Here is a 17,695-nt window from a genome sequence, read left to right as displayed (position 1 = left end):
TCAGCCTCTGGTCACCCTCTGTCATCCTCCTCAGTCTCTACTTGTCTCCTTCCAGACAAAGACCCAAACGGGTCGAAAATTCGAAACCTCACGTGTGAGTTCTCTTTTATTTGTGTCTAAGTGTTTTGTGGCCTATCATGGCATTTTTTATATTTATATCACCTGTGGTGTCCTTCAAATGTAACATATTATTGAAGTATTATTAAGATCTTAAAATCAATGCCTAAAAACAAACTGATTCCGTAAAATTATGACAAATAAATGCGGATGGATTTTTAAACAATAAGAGGGGTAGAAAATATTCTAAATTAAGTAGCTATGCAGAGAATCGTTTCCTCTATTTTACAGATTTCAGCCATGTGTTTTTGCCGATCAACAGTCTCTGGGCCCCTACAATTCCTAAAGCATGCTTCTGAGTCATCAATGTTTTTTCCCACTACACTAATATTGAGCAATGAAGTCTCAGTAGGACCATATTATTAGTATTTTACCGACTTAATTTACTCATTTTGCACAAAATCACAGAGAACAAAGTTAGCAACCAAAATTCTTCTTACTGGCTCCATAAATAATAACTCATCATGTCTTCATATAATACATCGATGCCTAAAATTTAAATAGTTTATTTATTTCCAATGCTCCTTTAATATTTGATATTTTCTGTTAAATTCAAAGAATTTGAAAGCATTCTATTATTTTTAGTACGGGATAGCATAGTCAAATACTACGACCACTATCGCAGTTGACACACTGATCTACGCAAGCTATCAGTAAAAAGACCATCAATAGATCTTAAACTTGAAGATAAATATAATCGCTGTATCACGTACACTTCTGTACACCGTTTTACCGCCTCTCTAATCCTATTACCGAGGTTTCAGGAGAAAATTGAAAATATAACTCAGCGGTAAATTTTCGTTCACTATATTTCAATGGCAATGTACGGCTTAAAATTATTGCAAGGGATTTGATAATATTTTATTTTTATTTTATTTTTTTTTTATTTTACTCTCAAACCACCGAATACAGCTCATATTGGCCATTTATATCGGGTTATTCAACAAATTTAACAATTTTACGTACACGAACAACCATGCCCTTGACAGGGGAAATCTACCCAGGTGGGACTCGAACCCGCGACCTATAGTTTGGCAGGCGAGGACGTTACCCCGCCACCACCGAGGCCGGCAATTTTATTTAATTCAAACATGCTGGATTAAACAAATTATTTTATGTATCAATGATTTATTCAGAATTTTTAATGCTGATAAAGTGATACCTTCCACGTAAAATAAACCGGCAATATATACCTCGACCTAGATTTTGCATACTTTTTCACGAATTTGATAACCAGGGTCCCCGAGATTTTTGTCGTGCTGGCTTATTCAGGATATCAAGTTCAATCACTGTCAAATCACTGCATAAAATGTTAGGTACAGTTACACGAGGAATAGAAATTCATTATCTCGATAAATGTGCGAAGCAGAAAAAAGTCACTTCATGATATATCATTTTTCAGCAGATATTTAAATTTTTAGCAAATACTTCACGGCAAAATACGAATACAGCGTTCATTTGAAATTCAGCAAAGTTTAAAAAAATGGCACAAAAATCGTTTTGAAATGTTTTTGTTTTTTTTTTTTGAGTGCCCGCATTTTCCAAGCGTTAAAGCATCATCTGCTGCCGCGAGTATCTCTCGGTATTTTCCGTATTTGAATTTATTATGCATTTTGAAAACTAACTTATACAATTCAGAATTATTTAATGCACCTACCTACGTCAGTTCTAAAATGAATTAAAGAATTTGACCGATTACAGCGAAGTAAAGTAGAATTTCGACATGTTAAATTAAATAAAACGCGAACCAGTGAAATGAAAATCAGCAGCTTTAAGCCGATTGCTACATCCTCTGCTCATGAAAGGGGACAGAAGTTGATTTATTGAGACAATGAGTGGTTTCGTGCTGGAATACATGCCTGACATTTTCCAAGCTGCAATACTATGTGGAGGGAGACGCACAGTTGAAAACCCATTTCTGGAAACAATATGAATATCGAACTACTTTCTATGGCCAAATTCTACATACCTAATAAATATGAAAAATAACGTATTCATTTAATTGATACCTATAAGTTTACTTATTGCACTTAAATAAAGCTGTTGAGATCGGTCTACGAGCCCGGCGACACTACCGAATGCATTTCAGCGTAAGATTGCGAAAACATTGCGTGCACATTACTATTGATCGCTTTTGAAACATTCAAGAGAAGTAAGCGCTACTGTCGAGCTATGAAGTAGACGTAGATTAAGCCATGTAAACTAATACCGAGGAGTAATAAAGGTGATTTTTGAGGAATACTCCTAGTAAGTGCACCTCTTACGCGAATCCTCTACCTGCCTATTCACAAGTCTCCAGGGTGACGTAGCTGGGTGACCTAGGAGCTAAGAATACTATACTTAACAAAATACTTTCCTCTAAGGTCCTGCTGCCGCGATACTATGTGGAGGGAGTACTATTCGAGTACTAAAAACATTACACCATGAAATACCACCTTTCGCACCACAATGCATAGCCGAATACCCCAAAATGATGGAAAGTACAAAGAAACGCGAGCTAAAGACTTAAAAGTGGCCGCAAGTACGATCCCAAGAGCATCTCCATAGAATATCAAGTTAAAAAAAATAGTCCATTTTTTTGTAAGACGTGGACGCTTAAAAAGAGCTGTTTCCCCTACACGGGTTAGTACGGTACCATCGACGGAGGATCTATTGAAGGGAGGCTAAGGCGGCTATAGCCCCCCATTGAGTAGAAACACGCACTAGATAAAATCAAAATTTGAGGAGGGTTGCCACTTAGTTCAAAAGTATCCAGGTATATTTTCCGATATATTTACCTACTTTAACGAATTGAAAAACAAATTAGATTCATACTTAGGACCTATTTTACACGCTTTTGGTGTGTTATAATCCAGTGACAGATCCAGAGAAGGGCTATGAGGAGGCTCAACCCCCCATTGGGTATTCAATTAAAACTAGATAGAATGGTCATTTTCTGAAGACCCCCGCTGTTTCTGCTGGAGGTTACCCCCACCTAGCCCCTGGATCCGGCACTATACGGCACTATTCGAGTATTAAAAACATTACACCATGAAATAGTGCTCAAAAGAAGCTCATACTTACATTGATATGTTGAGGAAGAGGGAGAGGAGAAATTCGTTATATATTGCCATTGAAATGAAGCGACTCTCGTTGAACTCTGACGGGGCCTTCCGCACCACGATGCATAGCCGAATACCCCAAACCAGGAAGCACACCTCCACTGCAAGCAAAATAGACAAATAAAAATTATTAGATGAACATTTTACTATACACAGCGCTATAACTATCCTTTCACCAAAAAAATCAATTTTACACTGCTTTACGTAACTATGTAAAAGGTAAATTTTCACTTGGTTGCACTGAAAATCCTGAGTGATGAACCTTTCTCTTTTATAAATTGGAAAATATCACAATGAATATTAAAAATGGACGGTATTAAAATAGTTGCTAAAATTCACACGGAATGTGTGAGGAGAATGTTTCCCTTCAGAGCCCATGGGAAAGCACAATGCCACAAGTAAAAAAATTCCACAGTACACCCTGCTATTTCATCGCGATATAAATGCTATAAATGACACATATTGTGTTTGATTTATCCAATATTCTCGTAATTATTTATATTTTATAAAGGATGCCAAGAATAAAATCAGGTAGAATGCAGAAAGCACGGAATTTAAAAAATGGATAATAGTTGGTTTAATAGGAAAAAAATCATGTTATTTTAAGAAAATACTTCCGAAATAAAATATAGTTTTAGTAAGATAAGTTAAGCATCAGTTATTCAGTAAGTCATCGAAGTTATTTTTAATCTCGTCTCTTATCATATGCAGTCATGCTAGTGATAGAAAAAACTGATTATTGTACTCTGCGATTTCATAAATTACCGAGGCCATCACTATTCCATAAAATTGACGGAGACTGCGGCGTCATTCACCACCACTATTGTTTATAACGACGTCATTCAACATGTGTATCACTTATTTTTAGCGATATAATTTTAAAAAATTTTCCTTTGTACAACTTATTTAATGGATCTGGCGCTTTGTCTCTCTCAGTTTTCGAACGTTTTACATTTAAAGCAGTAAACAATTGCGGCGTAACAAGATTAACAGCTTCCTCATTCCCGAGGCTTTTTTTCTATGTACATGAAATTTATTGTTGGAATTATACGAATTTGTATAATATCACGAAGCATTACTCACCAAATTTCTATATTAATGATTCCATTTTTTCATCTCACTTTTGGTGAAATAGCTAATAGTCGTCCCAGGTGGTCTTGGCTTATACCTGAACTAGTGCCTAGAAATCATTATGCATGAGTGAACTAAGCCATATGCTGGTAAAAGTTCTCGTGTGCGGATTTCGTCGGCACTGAAGAACTATCCTTTAATAGAACTCAAGATTAATTATCTTATATAATCGCTAACAGTCCTAGTGAAAGATAAAGAATTCTAGATGCGCAGATTAGGGGAGGAGTAATGCGTAAAAGAAAGAAACGGTTAAGTGAGCACATGGTAAGATGAATGGCCATCTTTGCACAAGTAAAGTAGCGGTGGTATTCAATACCGTATTGGACGATGCGACTTCAAATGGAATATAAAGCTTATATCCGATACTTCCCCGCCGTCCTTACCACAGATTTTTCAAGGAAGGGACAACGCCCCCATTAAAATCGCGAGGAATTGCAATTCATAGAAAATATCACTCTTTTTACAAATTAATTGGCACTTAGTTATCAGAGAATGGACTTCTTTCGTCCGAAAAATTGTCTATTGCACAGCATTTTAAGCTATTTATAGGATAAATACAATAATTATTTGATGTAACATAGCATATTCCGATTGTATTACCTGCTGCTCTTTGAAGCATAGTATGTCTATTTCAGTTGGATTAAAGGTGAAAAAGCATAGATATATCTATATTCCTTAGGGATATAATGGTGTTTTTTTTCTCAGATAGCGATCAAATGGCGAGAAACCATACTGCGTGCAGCTAAAAGTTTTAAGTGGTCGTAATATTGCTGTGTTTGATGAATATGGTACAATTTTAGTTGATTAGTGGAGTTATCTAGTCTAAAAATCCGAAGATTATTGACGTTGAACACCCTGGATAGTGACCATAACTATTGAACGACCTGTTTTATTATCTCCAGGTTACAGAAAGCATTATATCGTCGAATTTAAGAGCAATAAGTGTGCGAATCATCTCATTTTATGGAAAATTTTAATCTAAACAAAAAAATTCATCCCCTTTCTAATGCATCAAACTGCTGGAATCGCGTGCTATTAGAGCATTATGAGCAGTAATCTTACACATAACTGATTACACACGACATGCGCTCGCTCGAATTGATGGGTGAACAGATTATCGTCACAAGAGCATCGTTCAAGCACGGAAATTTACGCCATTTGCGTAAATTCTAGGCCAATTTGCGTCAAGTGTTGCCCGTGGACAGTGAAAACAGCCCTTATACTCAATCTAAGCATTCTTTGAAACGACACTAATGGCCAACGTTGGGGAAAGGGAGATACGGAAAAAAGTTACTGCAATGAACTTCCCCAGCGTTCACGTCAGCAAGAGAATTTATCGAGTAAATGAACCTTTCAACACAGATCATTTTCCCACTCTTACCCCTACGCCAAGCACAAAAACCAACTATAGATCCCACATTCACTTCTGTCCACAAAATTCCCTAATGTAGTTCTGACATTACGTTCACTTCTGACAATCCACTAAAGAAACCAGTCAAGAGGAGTGACTGAGCTGTTTAACTACACGTGGTCGGACTATTTCGCAAAATGTCAGTAAACTCACCATGCAAAAGCATCACGTTCCAAGATATTTTAATCAAATGGAAATTCCACAAACCTCCAATTTTAAACATTGTAGAATAATTCAATATAGGTAGCTGTCACCAAGGAAAAACAACTGAAAATCAGCAGAATAAAATTTCTGTTTAATTTATGTATTTGAATTGTTTCCCTTAGCCACAGGAATGTAAGCACACGTTAAAGCCTTGAAATTTGGTAAATTATTTCCACGGAAATATGACATGAAGAGCCAAACTGCAAAACATGAAATTAAAACTGTATTGATTAAGGGAAAAGTTAATATTTTGACATTGCAGCGATAATAACAAATATTGTGTTTTACGCTGGAACTCACTTAAAGTTAATTTCGAAGAAAATCACTACGTGCGTAATTATGTTCTTCATTTCAATGATGCAACCCTGCAAAGATGGCGATAAATCCAAAGCAAATGATGGAAATCGTGATGTAGTGCAGTGACGTAGTAGATAAACAATAATAATTCACTCCTTTCCAGATGTGGAAACAAGATTGAAATATTGGATGAATACATTTTTTCCTGACGAATGGCTTGATAAACAAAGTCACTCTAAGGATAAAAAGACAATTCCATAAGTAGAAAAAGTTGTTCGCACGCATTTCTTGGCATGAAAAACACACCAACATGAAGAAGGAAAGGATTTTGAATAGGGTCATATAAAAAAGGAAATAGTACCCTATTGCCACAATCCACTGTTCTAGGCAACGATTTCAAAGAAGTAAGCACTGTACTAAATAAGGGTGGTCCTTAGTTTTCAATTTTTCGAATTTCTTTCGGGACAACTCATAATTTTATGCCAATTGGTGTAAAAACATATCCTGTACAAAATTATTGCAATTGGATAACGGGAAAATGTGCCGCATCGCATAAAATGTTGAAAAATGTTGGCATTTTATGCTGTTTTTCGGAAATGAACTGCGGTGAGAAGGCGCTGTTATTTCTCAACGGATTTTCTCTGGTAACCCACCACACATTGGACATTTGAAATGCTGTATCTAAAATATTTTTTCAATTGTGACCATTGGTTCACGAGATACGGCCCTAAGGGTGAGCGCGTGCGTACAGTGCAATATGCATTGACGACGATAAAATAACGGCAACAATAAACGGCCAAATACTGTCATAAAAAAACTGGAGCGTACCTTACCCCCGTTTATGAATAGTCGTTAAGGAAGGAAGCATTGTGGCAGGTTTTATAAATATTGGAAGATGTGCGGATTAAAAAGATATTGGCCGAAAAAAAAACAGCGAACAGAGCTCAATTTCCCGACTTAAAGGTTGCAATTAAATATATTGTTGATTAATATCTTGGAGTATTGGTGTAAGAATGATATGTAAAAATATTTTCCAACGTTTTGATTTATTTTTTATATTTTTTTTCAGAGATTATTTGCAAAGGTAATCACTTGCAAACATACTTGTTTACAGCAAACAAGTCTTTTTAATTAACCCCTGAAGAATATATAAAAATATATCAAAACGTTGGTAAACAATTAAGCACATCATTCTTAGATCTATACTCCGAGACATCTATCAACATCAAATAACTGTGGTCATGGAAAAGAGATAAGAAATCGATAATATATATTGAGAGAAGTATATTTTTTCAAAATTAATGAACACATGAAAGCGTCTTCGTCATAAAAATGACGCAACACATAATCTATTCATTCTATCGTAACCTGTACATTGGTGAATGAATAGGAAATATTTCGCACTGATTTTAATTTGAATTCAACGATATATATAATTTTATTTAAGAACAAAGCTCTTTGTTAGAGAATAATTCCCACTAATATCTCAAAATATCTTAATTAGCAATACAAAATTTGCGATTGAGTTTTTATTCCCATGCATTAAAAACAAAAAAAATTATTGAGACATTTATGTGAGATGCATAATTTTTTCTTGCCTACAGCGAAGTTATCCTAAATGGCGCAGAGGATCTACTTGAATTTTCCAGGAAATTTATTTGCACTCAAATGTGCTGGGGAATCGACTGCTCTAATTTCCGTTCCGCTTTAAGTTGCTCCAAGATCTCACTCCGTGTCTTCATTTCAATTTGTACCGTAAATTAGAGCGATGTTGTTCTTCTGCTGATTGCATGAAGCGTACCTTGGGCTCCTAAAGAGACTTCCCTCTATTCTTCGGCATGATAAAATCTTTCGCTTAAAGCAGACTCATCAGCTTTGTCCATAAAATATTCAATCCTCGAATTTTCTAGGGATCATTTCCTCTCTTTTCTTAAGTGCATCTACAAATTGGGAAAACATGTAGCAGATGGTCACACACAGCACAGTAAACCGACTAAGTAATAGCCTCTTTGGATTTTAATGAAATTTCCATGCAGTTTTCCCCGTTTTTTGTTATAACCGAAGCTAGTTAAGCATGCACATAAATTGTTAGCCTGTAAAATATTAAATTAACATCATCGTGGTAGGTATAAAAACAGAACTGATCAGCCACAGGCTTCCTTTTTAATTACCTAATTATACGTGAAAATACTTTATTCAATTTTATTCATAATTGATTCCTGATTTTTATTTCACCATTATAACCCACTTCATTGTTAAAATAAGGATGGAAAACACATTAAACTTTTTTTGCTTCACTGTGAACAATCGTGAGACAATCAAGCCTATTTTTTTTCATGGCGCACGTGACATCTTTTTATTATTACTTAAGCTCCCTTCACATTTTTTTACGATTCTAAAACATTTTAATAAACCAACCTGCTGCTAGTTATTACGACATCAGTTACCGCTTAAATAATTACAACTGTTCCTTTTATCACTATAAATTCCTTTCGGGTAATGAGGCAAAGCTAATCTACTCAATTTCTTTCATTTACGGACACAGTTTGCCATAGAAATAGGAGCAGAAGATTCCAAAGCCAGGGAATTCCACTTCATTAAAATACAAAACACATATGCAACATTTATTAGAATTACCACTTTTCTATTCTCTTCATTTCCAAATATCCCTGATGAGTTAGCGGTTATTGAAAGTATCTTAAGAAAAATGGGACAAGAATAACTTTACTACATAATAAAACGACTCAATGATCTGAATGGCCTTACGTCAAGCCTAGAAAAAACCCACCGAAAATTTTATATAAAAATGAATAACATACGATGTTTTCCACTTAATCAACACTTTAATTCGCGAGAATTCGATTATATTTACCATTATAAACACTATGAACAAAAGCACGAAAATAAAGACTAAAATTAAAAGTTGAAAAGAAAACAATGCGTAGAGATTTGAATATATATCCCTCCGCACTTTGGTAAAACTAAGCAATCATTTCAGAGGGAAACTATGGAGAGGAATATTATTTTATTAACTCTTTCCAAATTTCTTATACCCTTATACTCTTTTATTTTTAGATTTAATTTGATTACAAATTTAAAAAAATTATAATTTCCAACAATTGTGTTCTGATTGCATTTGGTAATGGTGTTTTTGTTCACATACTTCTTATTAATTTTATTCATTGTTTAAGGGCACTTTTTCTATGATAAATAACAGATGAGCTGATAAAAAAAGTATTTGGCAAAATGTATTTCCGGCCAGTATCTTCTTTTTGTTGAATTGCAACCCCTACGAAAAATGTGTATTTTCTGGGGTGCCTAATTTCATTGTTTACTTACGATTCTAGTTGTAATTTTTGGGTAGTGAAATAAATATTTTTATTTATTATTATTATTATTATTATTATTAAAAAAGTAGTACTCTCAGAAAATAAACGAACATAACCTATTTATAAATAAAACCAGCATTAAAAAAAAAAAAAAAACTAAAACGCCACCATGAATACTATTACTTGATTTTCAGTGTTTCCAGCTGTCTGTTGGCCGACCTTGATTTCCAATGGCAGTCACACCTCATTTCGTCATATTGATTTTCTATCTGAAACTCATGCTCACCGATTCCGAGGCATATCGCCCCATATGACAGTTGACACGCTAATTGCAACCAGTTGAGACTCGAGAGAGCTAGGAATTTCTCCTTTGGCGTGAATACGCTCGCATGCTCTATCAAATCATCACTTTAACGCACCGGCGCACCGCTAGATTGGAATACGGAAAGTGAAACAAAGTTTTCGGCTTCCAGAGAATTGTCCAATTCATCAGAAAACGATTTACAACGACAATATTGCTCTAACTTCTCGAAGGAGAAGGGGAGCGTGAAATTGATGGCTAGGCTGCAGAATGGGACCTAAAAGGTAGGTGGGAGAAGGTTAGATCACTTGCACGCGTTCTGCACGTGTCACGGTACCTCACTCTCTCCGACGTACGGCATCTGACAGAGGAACAACTATTGGATACAACATTGCAATTGGAGTTTATAGGGAAGTGGTTGTAAAATCCAAAACGCTGAAATAATACTGGAAAAAAATCGGAATTTCAATAGTAAATTCTGGTAAAGAATGCGAGAAAAAACATTTGGACCAAAATTTATAAAAAATGAATAACGCGAAAGCAGGCTACATAAAAGCACGCACTGAAAAATGGTTTTTGTTAAAAATTGGATTACACACCAATGAAAAAATAGATGAACTTTCAAGAAATCTGTACTAGGAGGATATTTCGAACAACACGTAAAGTTCTCCAGTTTCAGAGGGCCATTGTGAATTGTTACATGCAGGATCATTCATTAGGTGCATACATCATTCATACATGCAGGTTCATGTAATGAGTTCAGCCAAATTATTTCATCTATAACCACGATATATATACATGAGATGACGCTTGGCGATTAGTATTTTGGCAGTGAATAACAGAGCAAAGGAAATATAGTAATACATAAAATGAATACATTTAAAATCAAGGAAAATACGAAAGCAGGCATTATAAATTAAATGAAATCACGCACTGAAGAAGTATTATAGTAATACGATTGAAATACAACTAAAACCGATAGCAGAAATAAAGTGGCGAAAGAAGCGTTTTAAGGAAGGGTTAGAGATGAATAATATCGGGTAAACCATTGAAAATTTCATCTGCTAGAAAAACACCAGTCAGTTGAAACAAACATTACGACCAAGGGTCCAATCAAACTAACCTCTCATTGAACTTTCATATGGAAAGCAAAATGCTTCTTACGAAAGGGGTAGTATATTTTTTTAAATCACGAAGTGCATGTACAAAAGACAAAATATGTCCATCAGCAAGAAAATATGTCAAAAAACCTATTAAATGTCGAATAAACATCAATAATTATCCTCATCTTCCTTGATTAAAATTGATCCCTAACGCCTAGTTAAAAAAAAGAAGTCTTGGAAAGGAAACATGAGATACTAGGAAAAATTTTCCAATCCAGTTTCTAATCATAGAGTAGTGCACTTACAAGCCACAGTTGATAGAACTCAATTCCTGGCCGAGTGGATCGAAAAGTTGGGTCAAATCAAGGAAATATCGCATATGCACGAACCCAATGGACACGTTATTGCTGGCAAGTGCTAGTTGCCACGGAGCGAAAGCAAGGGGAATAAAGTAGAATGAACGCACAATAGTCATGAGTACATCCAGGAATGCTCGCAGCCCAAGAAAATAGTTCCAGTATATAAAAAAACGCATACAATTTCCTATCCGAAGGCAATTGCCGCAGCGTATTAAAAAAAAACTCGACAAGAGGTAGAAATGAAAACTGCGGCCAGCGAAAAAAAAAATTTACGGCAGATAGAATATACGCACTTAAAAGTGCAACGTCGGAATTACGGGGAGACAATCGAAATACTAGGCGAGCGATATTAAAAAAAGCGAACCGTTTGAAAAAAAGAAGGTTGGTGCTGGTTTTTCTTTATCGGCATGAAGGTGGGGGATGGAAAATGAATGCTATGCGACTTCGGTAGAGCGGGGAGAATATGACGTGGAATCAGTTGCGAGGTATGAGGGGGAAAGAGTTGATACAGATATGGAGAAATTGAAACGAGATGAGTGGAGGGGGCTTGGCGGGAGAATCTGGCGGGAAGAAAAAAAACAAATGCGCAGCGAGCTCCGAAACCCCTGAAATCAGCAAGTGGCTTTCGCATCGTCGCCACCCACTTCCCTCGTGTTTACGACACTCATAATTTCACTCCAGCGAGGGCCGCGGTCATTAAACACAAGTGTTGGAATGTTTTTACGGTCGAGCGAACTCCAGCTCGGTGGGGCGTTAAAAATGACGGGGAATCCATGCGAGGGACGTGGAGAGTCGATGGGACGAAAAGGGGCTGAAAAGTCATGAGGGAGGAAGTCACAGATGAGAATGGGGATTAAAAGGTGAAACTTTAAAGAAAACAGCCCTTTCGACTTCATTTGGAGCACAATAGGACCATTCTGCGTTTAATTTGTGCTGGCTAGAAAAATCCTGGGCGTAGGATCTCTTTGAAAATGTTCCGTGCCGAGTATAAAAGGAGTTTGGAGTTCTATTGAAGCTTAACAAACTAATGGAGAGTAGATTGACCTATAATTTTGACCCTGATTGGCCTCACATTTATTTTAAATGCCAAAGGCTGTTAATCACGAGGAACCCAATTTGAGGGCAATTTTCGTCTGCCAGTTCTCTGGAATTCCGGTAAAATCTCTGCTAAATTGGATGGCTTGAAAGCATGGAGTTTAAAAGCTTTTAGCCATAACAAATATGCATAGCTAGTTAAAAATATGGGGAACAACATTGGAATAGTATCTCAAAAATCACACACAAGCAAAATTACATGTTTTAAAATCCCAGTTTTTGGTTTCATAAGCAATAAATTAAATGCATATCTGATAATACCTATTAGCCCTGGGGGATAACAAAGAAAACAATTCTTCCCTGAAATATATTTTCCGTAAAACTTTGATCATATCCAGAAATATTATCCTGGTTTACTTTTAAATTGAAGTTGTTTGAACCCCTTACACTGATTTATCTCATTTACCAACACTAATTACATATTAAAATCACCTAGTATTTCCTCTCCTAATGGTATATTCTGGGCAAGACAAGGGCCTCCGAATAATACTAAATAATGGATGAAATACTTCTTCTCAGCCTATACATTACTCACCTTACTCACCTATACACACTCACACTTACACACCTATACACACTCACACTTACAGTTTCAAACGGTACACACGAAATACAGTGAGGAAATGAAACTAATGAATCGTCTATTTTCATTATAGAACAAAGGAATGTGTAATACTATACCCCTGCTGCGTGGATGGCTGTGAAATCGATATGAATATCCATGAGAAACAATTAACAATATGCGAACAATAGCACTTTTTATTTCCTGCATAGTGCCCGCATTTCGGCTTTTTAGTCCATGGGAATTTTTCTTGGTGAAATCAATTAAAATATGAAATATTTCTGCATTAAAAATCGTTTTTATTTATGCTTTCGGCTTTCAAACAAAAACATTTTTCGAAAAGTCACCTCTTTCACGTCGAGAAAACCTATTAATAGGGAAGTAAACAACATATATCTCTACAGATATGCTATACTATCATATTTATAGCATATTTTTCTTAAAGATACGTACTCGTAATGGAGTTACTCCTAAAAGACAAGACGAAACTGTTCATGAAATGCTGCGAGCGAAATTAATCCTGAAAATTTTTGCTTGTGAAACCGACAAAATGCATTAAATGCACTTCAAGTGAAGATAATATATACTTTTTTCACAAAAAATTGAATATTCACAATCTAATATAAGTAGCATGTACTCAAATTAGCTACAACACCTGAGCCTAAGCTGGTACAAAATGAAACTAGTGATCCGCCAAAACTGCCTACTCTGACTTCAGGTATGCTTTCTTCCGACAATAACGCATAATAACAAATAGCTTCTTTTTTATTCCAAATAAAAATGAATGTAATTTTCAAGGGGCAAATGGGATGGATCAAGGTTTTTAGATCATTTTACTTAAAGATACTATACGAAGAAATATCACTTTATAAATAAGTGCCTAGTGAAACCACCTCAATACATTAGTGCTCTAAAACGTATTTCAACGATGCAGTTTTTCCTATTCACCACCAAATTCCATGGCCTCTTCTTCTATACCTTCAGTTACTGATTTTCAAAACGATACTCTGGTAACATTCAGGCACGTATTTGAGACGTGCGAGTATCATAATACAAATGATTTCTAGACATTACACCTTTCAAAAACTAACTATTCACGCAACATCGAGAAAACTCAGCACTCACTCAAGGGAACCACTAAACGTGCTGAAAATTGAACTCAATTTATAAAGCGCTTCAATAGGGGTTCAGGGGTATAAGCATTAAATCCTGTTAAATGTACTTGATCTCCTCGACCAATGGAGTCAAAGGGTATCTAAAACCCCCGATTAAAAAAAAAAAGAATAGCCCTCCTTCTACCACGAATGGGGTGAACGACTTTATTGTCCCTTGAGGCACGCTTAAAATCTAATTTAAACCGTTCGAGGATCAGCAAGCCTACAGGTGCAAAATTCCGGGAATTCAATAAGGGGCGGCGTATTTGGGCCGGAGGAAAGGAAAAGGGACCAAGCATTCGGAAATCCGGGACGATAGGGAGAGGGAAGGAGACGTGGGACTGGGGCGAGCAGGTAGGCAATGGGAGGCGATGGAAAACGAAAAGGCGGTCTATACAGAGGGAAAAGCATCAAAGGGAACCGTAGCAGATGGAGGGGAGGTGATCATAGTGCTCTCTCCTAGTGTATGTGAAGTTTCCTCGCTATATTGTCATGAGGAGATTTGATTGTTTGTTTTGAATTTATGGTAAGAATGTATTAAAATTTCTGATTGATATCTGAATTCGAATTATGTATATGTACTTTGTATATTATAAAATACTTAATAATTTTAAGCTTTAATATTTGGATTTAATACGACTGAATTAACCTGGTGTAGAAGCCGAGAAGAATTCCTGAATATAATACTTGCCCCATCATGGATCAAATCGTCCATATCTTTCACTCTCTTTGGTAGTTGGTGGAGTGTCACAAAAGTGGCTCTCAGATTTAAATCAAACTTTGTAGTGTTGTAGCCCAACGGGACCTGTCCGTGAATCACCTCCCAAATAGGGTTATATAACCAATAGTTAAAACAAAAAACGAAGCGTTTACACAATACATATTTTTGTATAGTCTAAATTTTAATTATTTCACTGTAACCGAAATGTAATTGCTCGAAAAAGCATAAATATTCCATTACTTACGGTTGCACGACTCCTATTAATGAATAACTACCCACACTGGAAGATAAAAACCTCAAAACATACGCACGATTCAAAAGACATCAACTAACACTTTCGTGCCTTATCCCCTGCGATAAAGTACGGATGAAAGCGTCAAAAGGCACATAAATATTTTTGGAAAAGAACCGTTGAAATCCGAAGAAGACCAGCCGGGGAGGGAAATGTTTCCTTCTTCCGGAGTTCCGTGCGGCCATCCATTTTTTCAGCGAGGGGTCGCTCAAATGTTAACCAACCATCAGTAACTTGAGGCTCCCCTCATCTTGTTGGTAAATTACGCTTTTCCCTCTCCCCGAAAGAGAATTAGCAATTCTTATACGTAAAAAATATTGTTTTGCGGCCATCATTTTCCTTTCCAAATCTGTGTAGTGCTGAAATTTCAACTAATAAAGTAATGCAATTATAAAAAATTAGGCTAGCAGTGTAAGAAATGAGTCCACATTGCAACATAAAAGGAAACCAAGTACATGTGCAACGTAAAAATGCTTCGTGTAGCCACTCGAAAATAACGCAATTGAAACTAGGCTCCCGTGTGAAAAAAATGGGAAAAATAACTGACGGTTCCGCATTGTAGAAAAAGATTTCCACGCAGAAAAGTAAAATTTTCATTGAAAATAATGGAAATAATGACGAACAGCAGGCTTTTGTGAAATGAAAGGTAGAAACTAATTATTAAAAAAAGAAGTGCCGCATCCAAAAATCGAACTTAGGACCTCCGGATAGGAGTCAATTACCGTAACCACCGGGTTACCGCCTAGTAAATAACTTATAAACTACTGATAATAGCTTATTTCTAAGGGAATATATAGAATATGTAAATGTTTAACTGCGTTTTTTGTTTAAACTATTGTTTACATAACACCATATGGTGATTCGTGGTCTGCTTCCGATGGACTAAAACACAACAAAGTTTAATTGAAATCTGAGACCCAGTTTTGTGACACTCCCCCTTGTGAGAGGTATATACAGAGGGCGAGGCATCAAAAGGGAACCGACCAAGATGGTGGGGAGAGGGCGAGGGGCTCATAGTGCCTTCTCCTACTGTATGGGGCCGAGTTCAAAAGGGCATGTCGGGACGAGTCACGTGTCGGCACGGATTCGACGACATCACGCGGAGAGAGGTAACCGCAGCGAGTTGAATCGAGTAGTCGAATTTCCAAATCGAATACACTTCAAGGGACTAGTGCCGCGACCGCCCCAATTCCCTGAGTAACTTACAAAATGTTACCTTTGGTGCGCCGAGAACAGCTTTTAACCGGTTGGGAGATAAATTGCCGCTTTAAGTGCTGCACTTCTCTGTCACGCTTCGCATTTTCATTTGAATATTTTGATTATTGAGAAGAGGTCATTCCTTACAGACCCGAAAAATAGCTTGCTGAAACTGCGTGCTTATGGAATTATGAATATTCTCTCAGTTAGAGAAGTTTAAAATCATAGAATACACATTACGTGGTATAATTTGGAACTTTTCTCTGAAATAAGTTTGCTTTGTAATGCACTGCCAGTGACACTAACTCAGGAATTTTTCGATAGTTATCAACCAAGTTAAATAGAATAGAAATATTTCATAGGTACAAAGTTTTCTAGAACGATAATATAGGAAGCAAATAAGCTAGAACAACTAAGCAAAACATTGGTATCCCGTCCGCGGTCTTCCACGACCCTATATTTCGTATCCCAGAGAATTTCTAGCTGTCATAGTACTATCAAATTTCACTATTATATCCTAATATTTAATATTATTTGTAAATATAATTAACAGCTTTAAAGGAATTCAAGTTGTTATGCTCATGTTCTTATTAGTACAATCACTTTTTATCTTTAATATACAATGTGTAGTAGTTTACAAGATCCTGAATTGATGTGTGGAGGAGGTGGGGTTGATGACATAGGGGAGAGTTCAAATTCCCCGGCCAAATAAACTTGATGGGACTTCAGCTGTTGTGACAGCCCCCACTAGCCCCTAGCGCTCTTCCTTGTCCTTTATGCTTGCATGTATACTTTCCGCTTATTTTCTTTGCGAAACCGACGTGTTTACTTCAATCATAGGGTCCGTCATCAACTGGAGATAAATTTCTGACCCTTACAATCCAAATATCCGAAAGGTAAATAAACATTCTACGAGACGAAGGTGATTTGATGAAATCATATCAATTTTTTCCCAAATATACAGTCACGATACTCAAAGAATTCCGCGAAACATACTTTCCTTCATGATATTAGTAAATTTCATTTCACTAATCTTTTCGTATCAATTAAAGAGATATTATAATTTTTAAAGAGATATTATAATAAGAACACCGTTTATTTATCACTATCAAATACTGTTCCATCTTGTGCTGCCACATGAAAAAATGGGGAGTTTCTCAAAACAGCACGGTCACATTCACATTTATTGATTGTTAAAAACGGAGAAGTATTGAACGACCTGCATTAATTAGCATGTGAATTACTGCGGCTTGTATTGTTTGAAAGGACGCTGATATAATAAGCAAATATTCGACTATAAATGAGCGATATATAAGTCGCC

The 17,695-nt window shown here is 36.2% G+C and overlaps 1 protein-coding gene across 1 annotated transcript in view; it reads right to left on the bottom strand.

The window, feature by feature from the left end:
- Window positions 1-17,695, bottom strand: part of LOC124162347 — a 494,698-nt gene that overhangs the window by 60,880 nt on the left and 416,123 nt on the right. The window contains exon 11 of the mRNA XM_046538856.1: window positions 3,181-3,319. Within this exon, the coding sequence (XP_046394812.1) occupies window positions 3,181-3,319 (139 nt within the window). The remainder of the gene's footprint in view (window positions 1-3,180; window positions 3,320-17,695) is intronic.

The sequence above is a fragment of the Ischnura elegans genome, chromosome 1 (assembly GCF_921293095.1).
Source record: "Ischnura elegans chromosome 1, ioIscEleg1.1, whole genome shotgun sequence".
Lineage (NCBI taxonomy): Eukaryota > Metazoa > Arthropoda > Insecta > Odonata > Coenagrionidae > Ischnura > Ischnura elegans.
The sequence above is the reverse complement of the archived record's forward strand: the minus strand, read 5'-3'. Positions and strand labels throughout refer to the sequence as shown.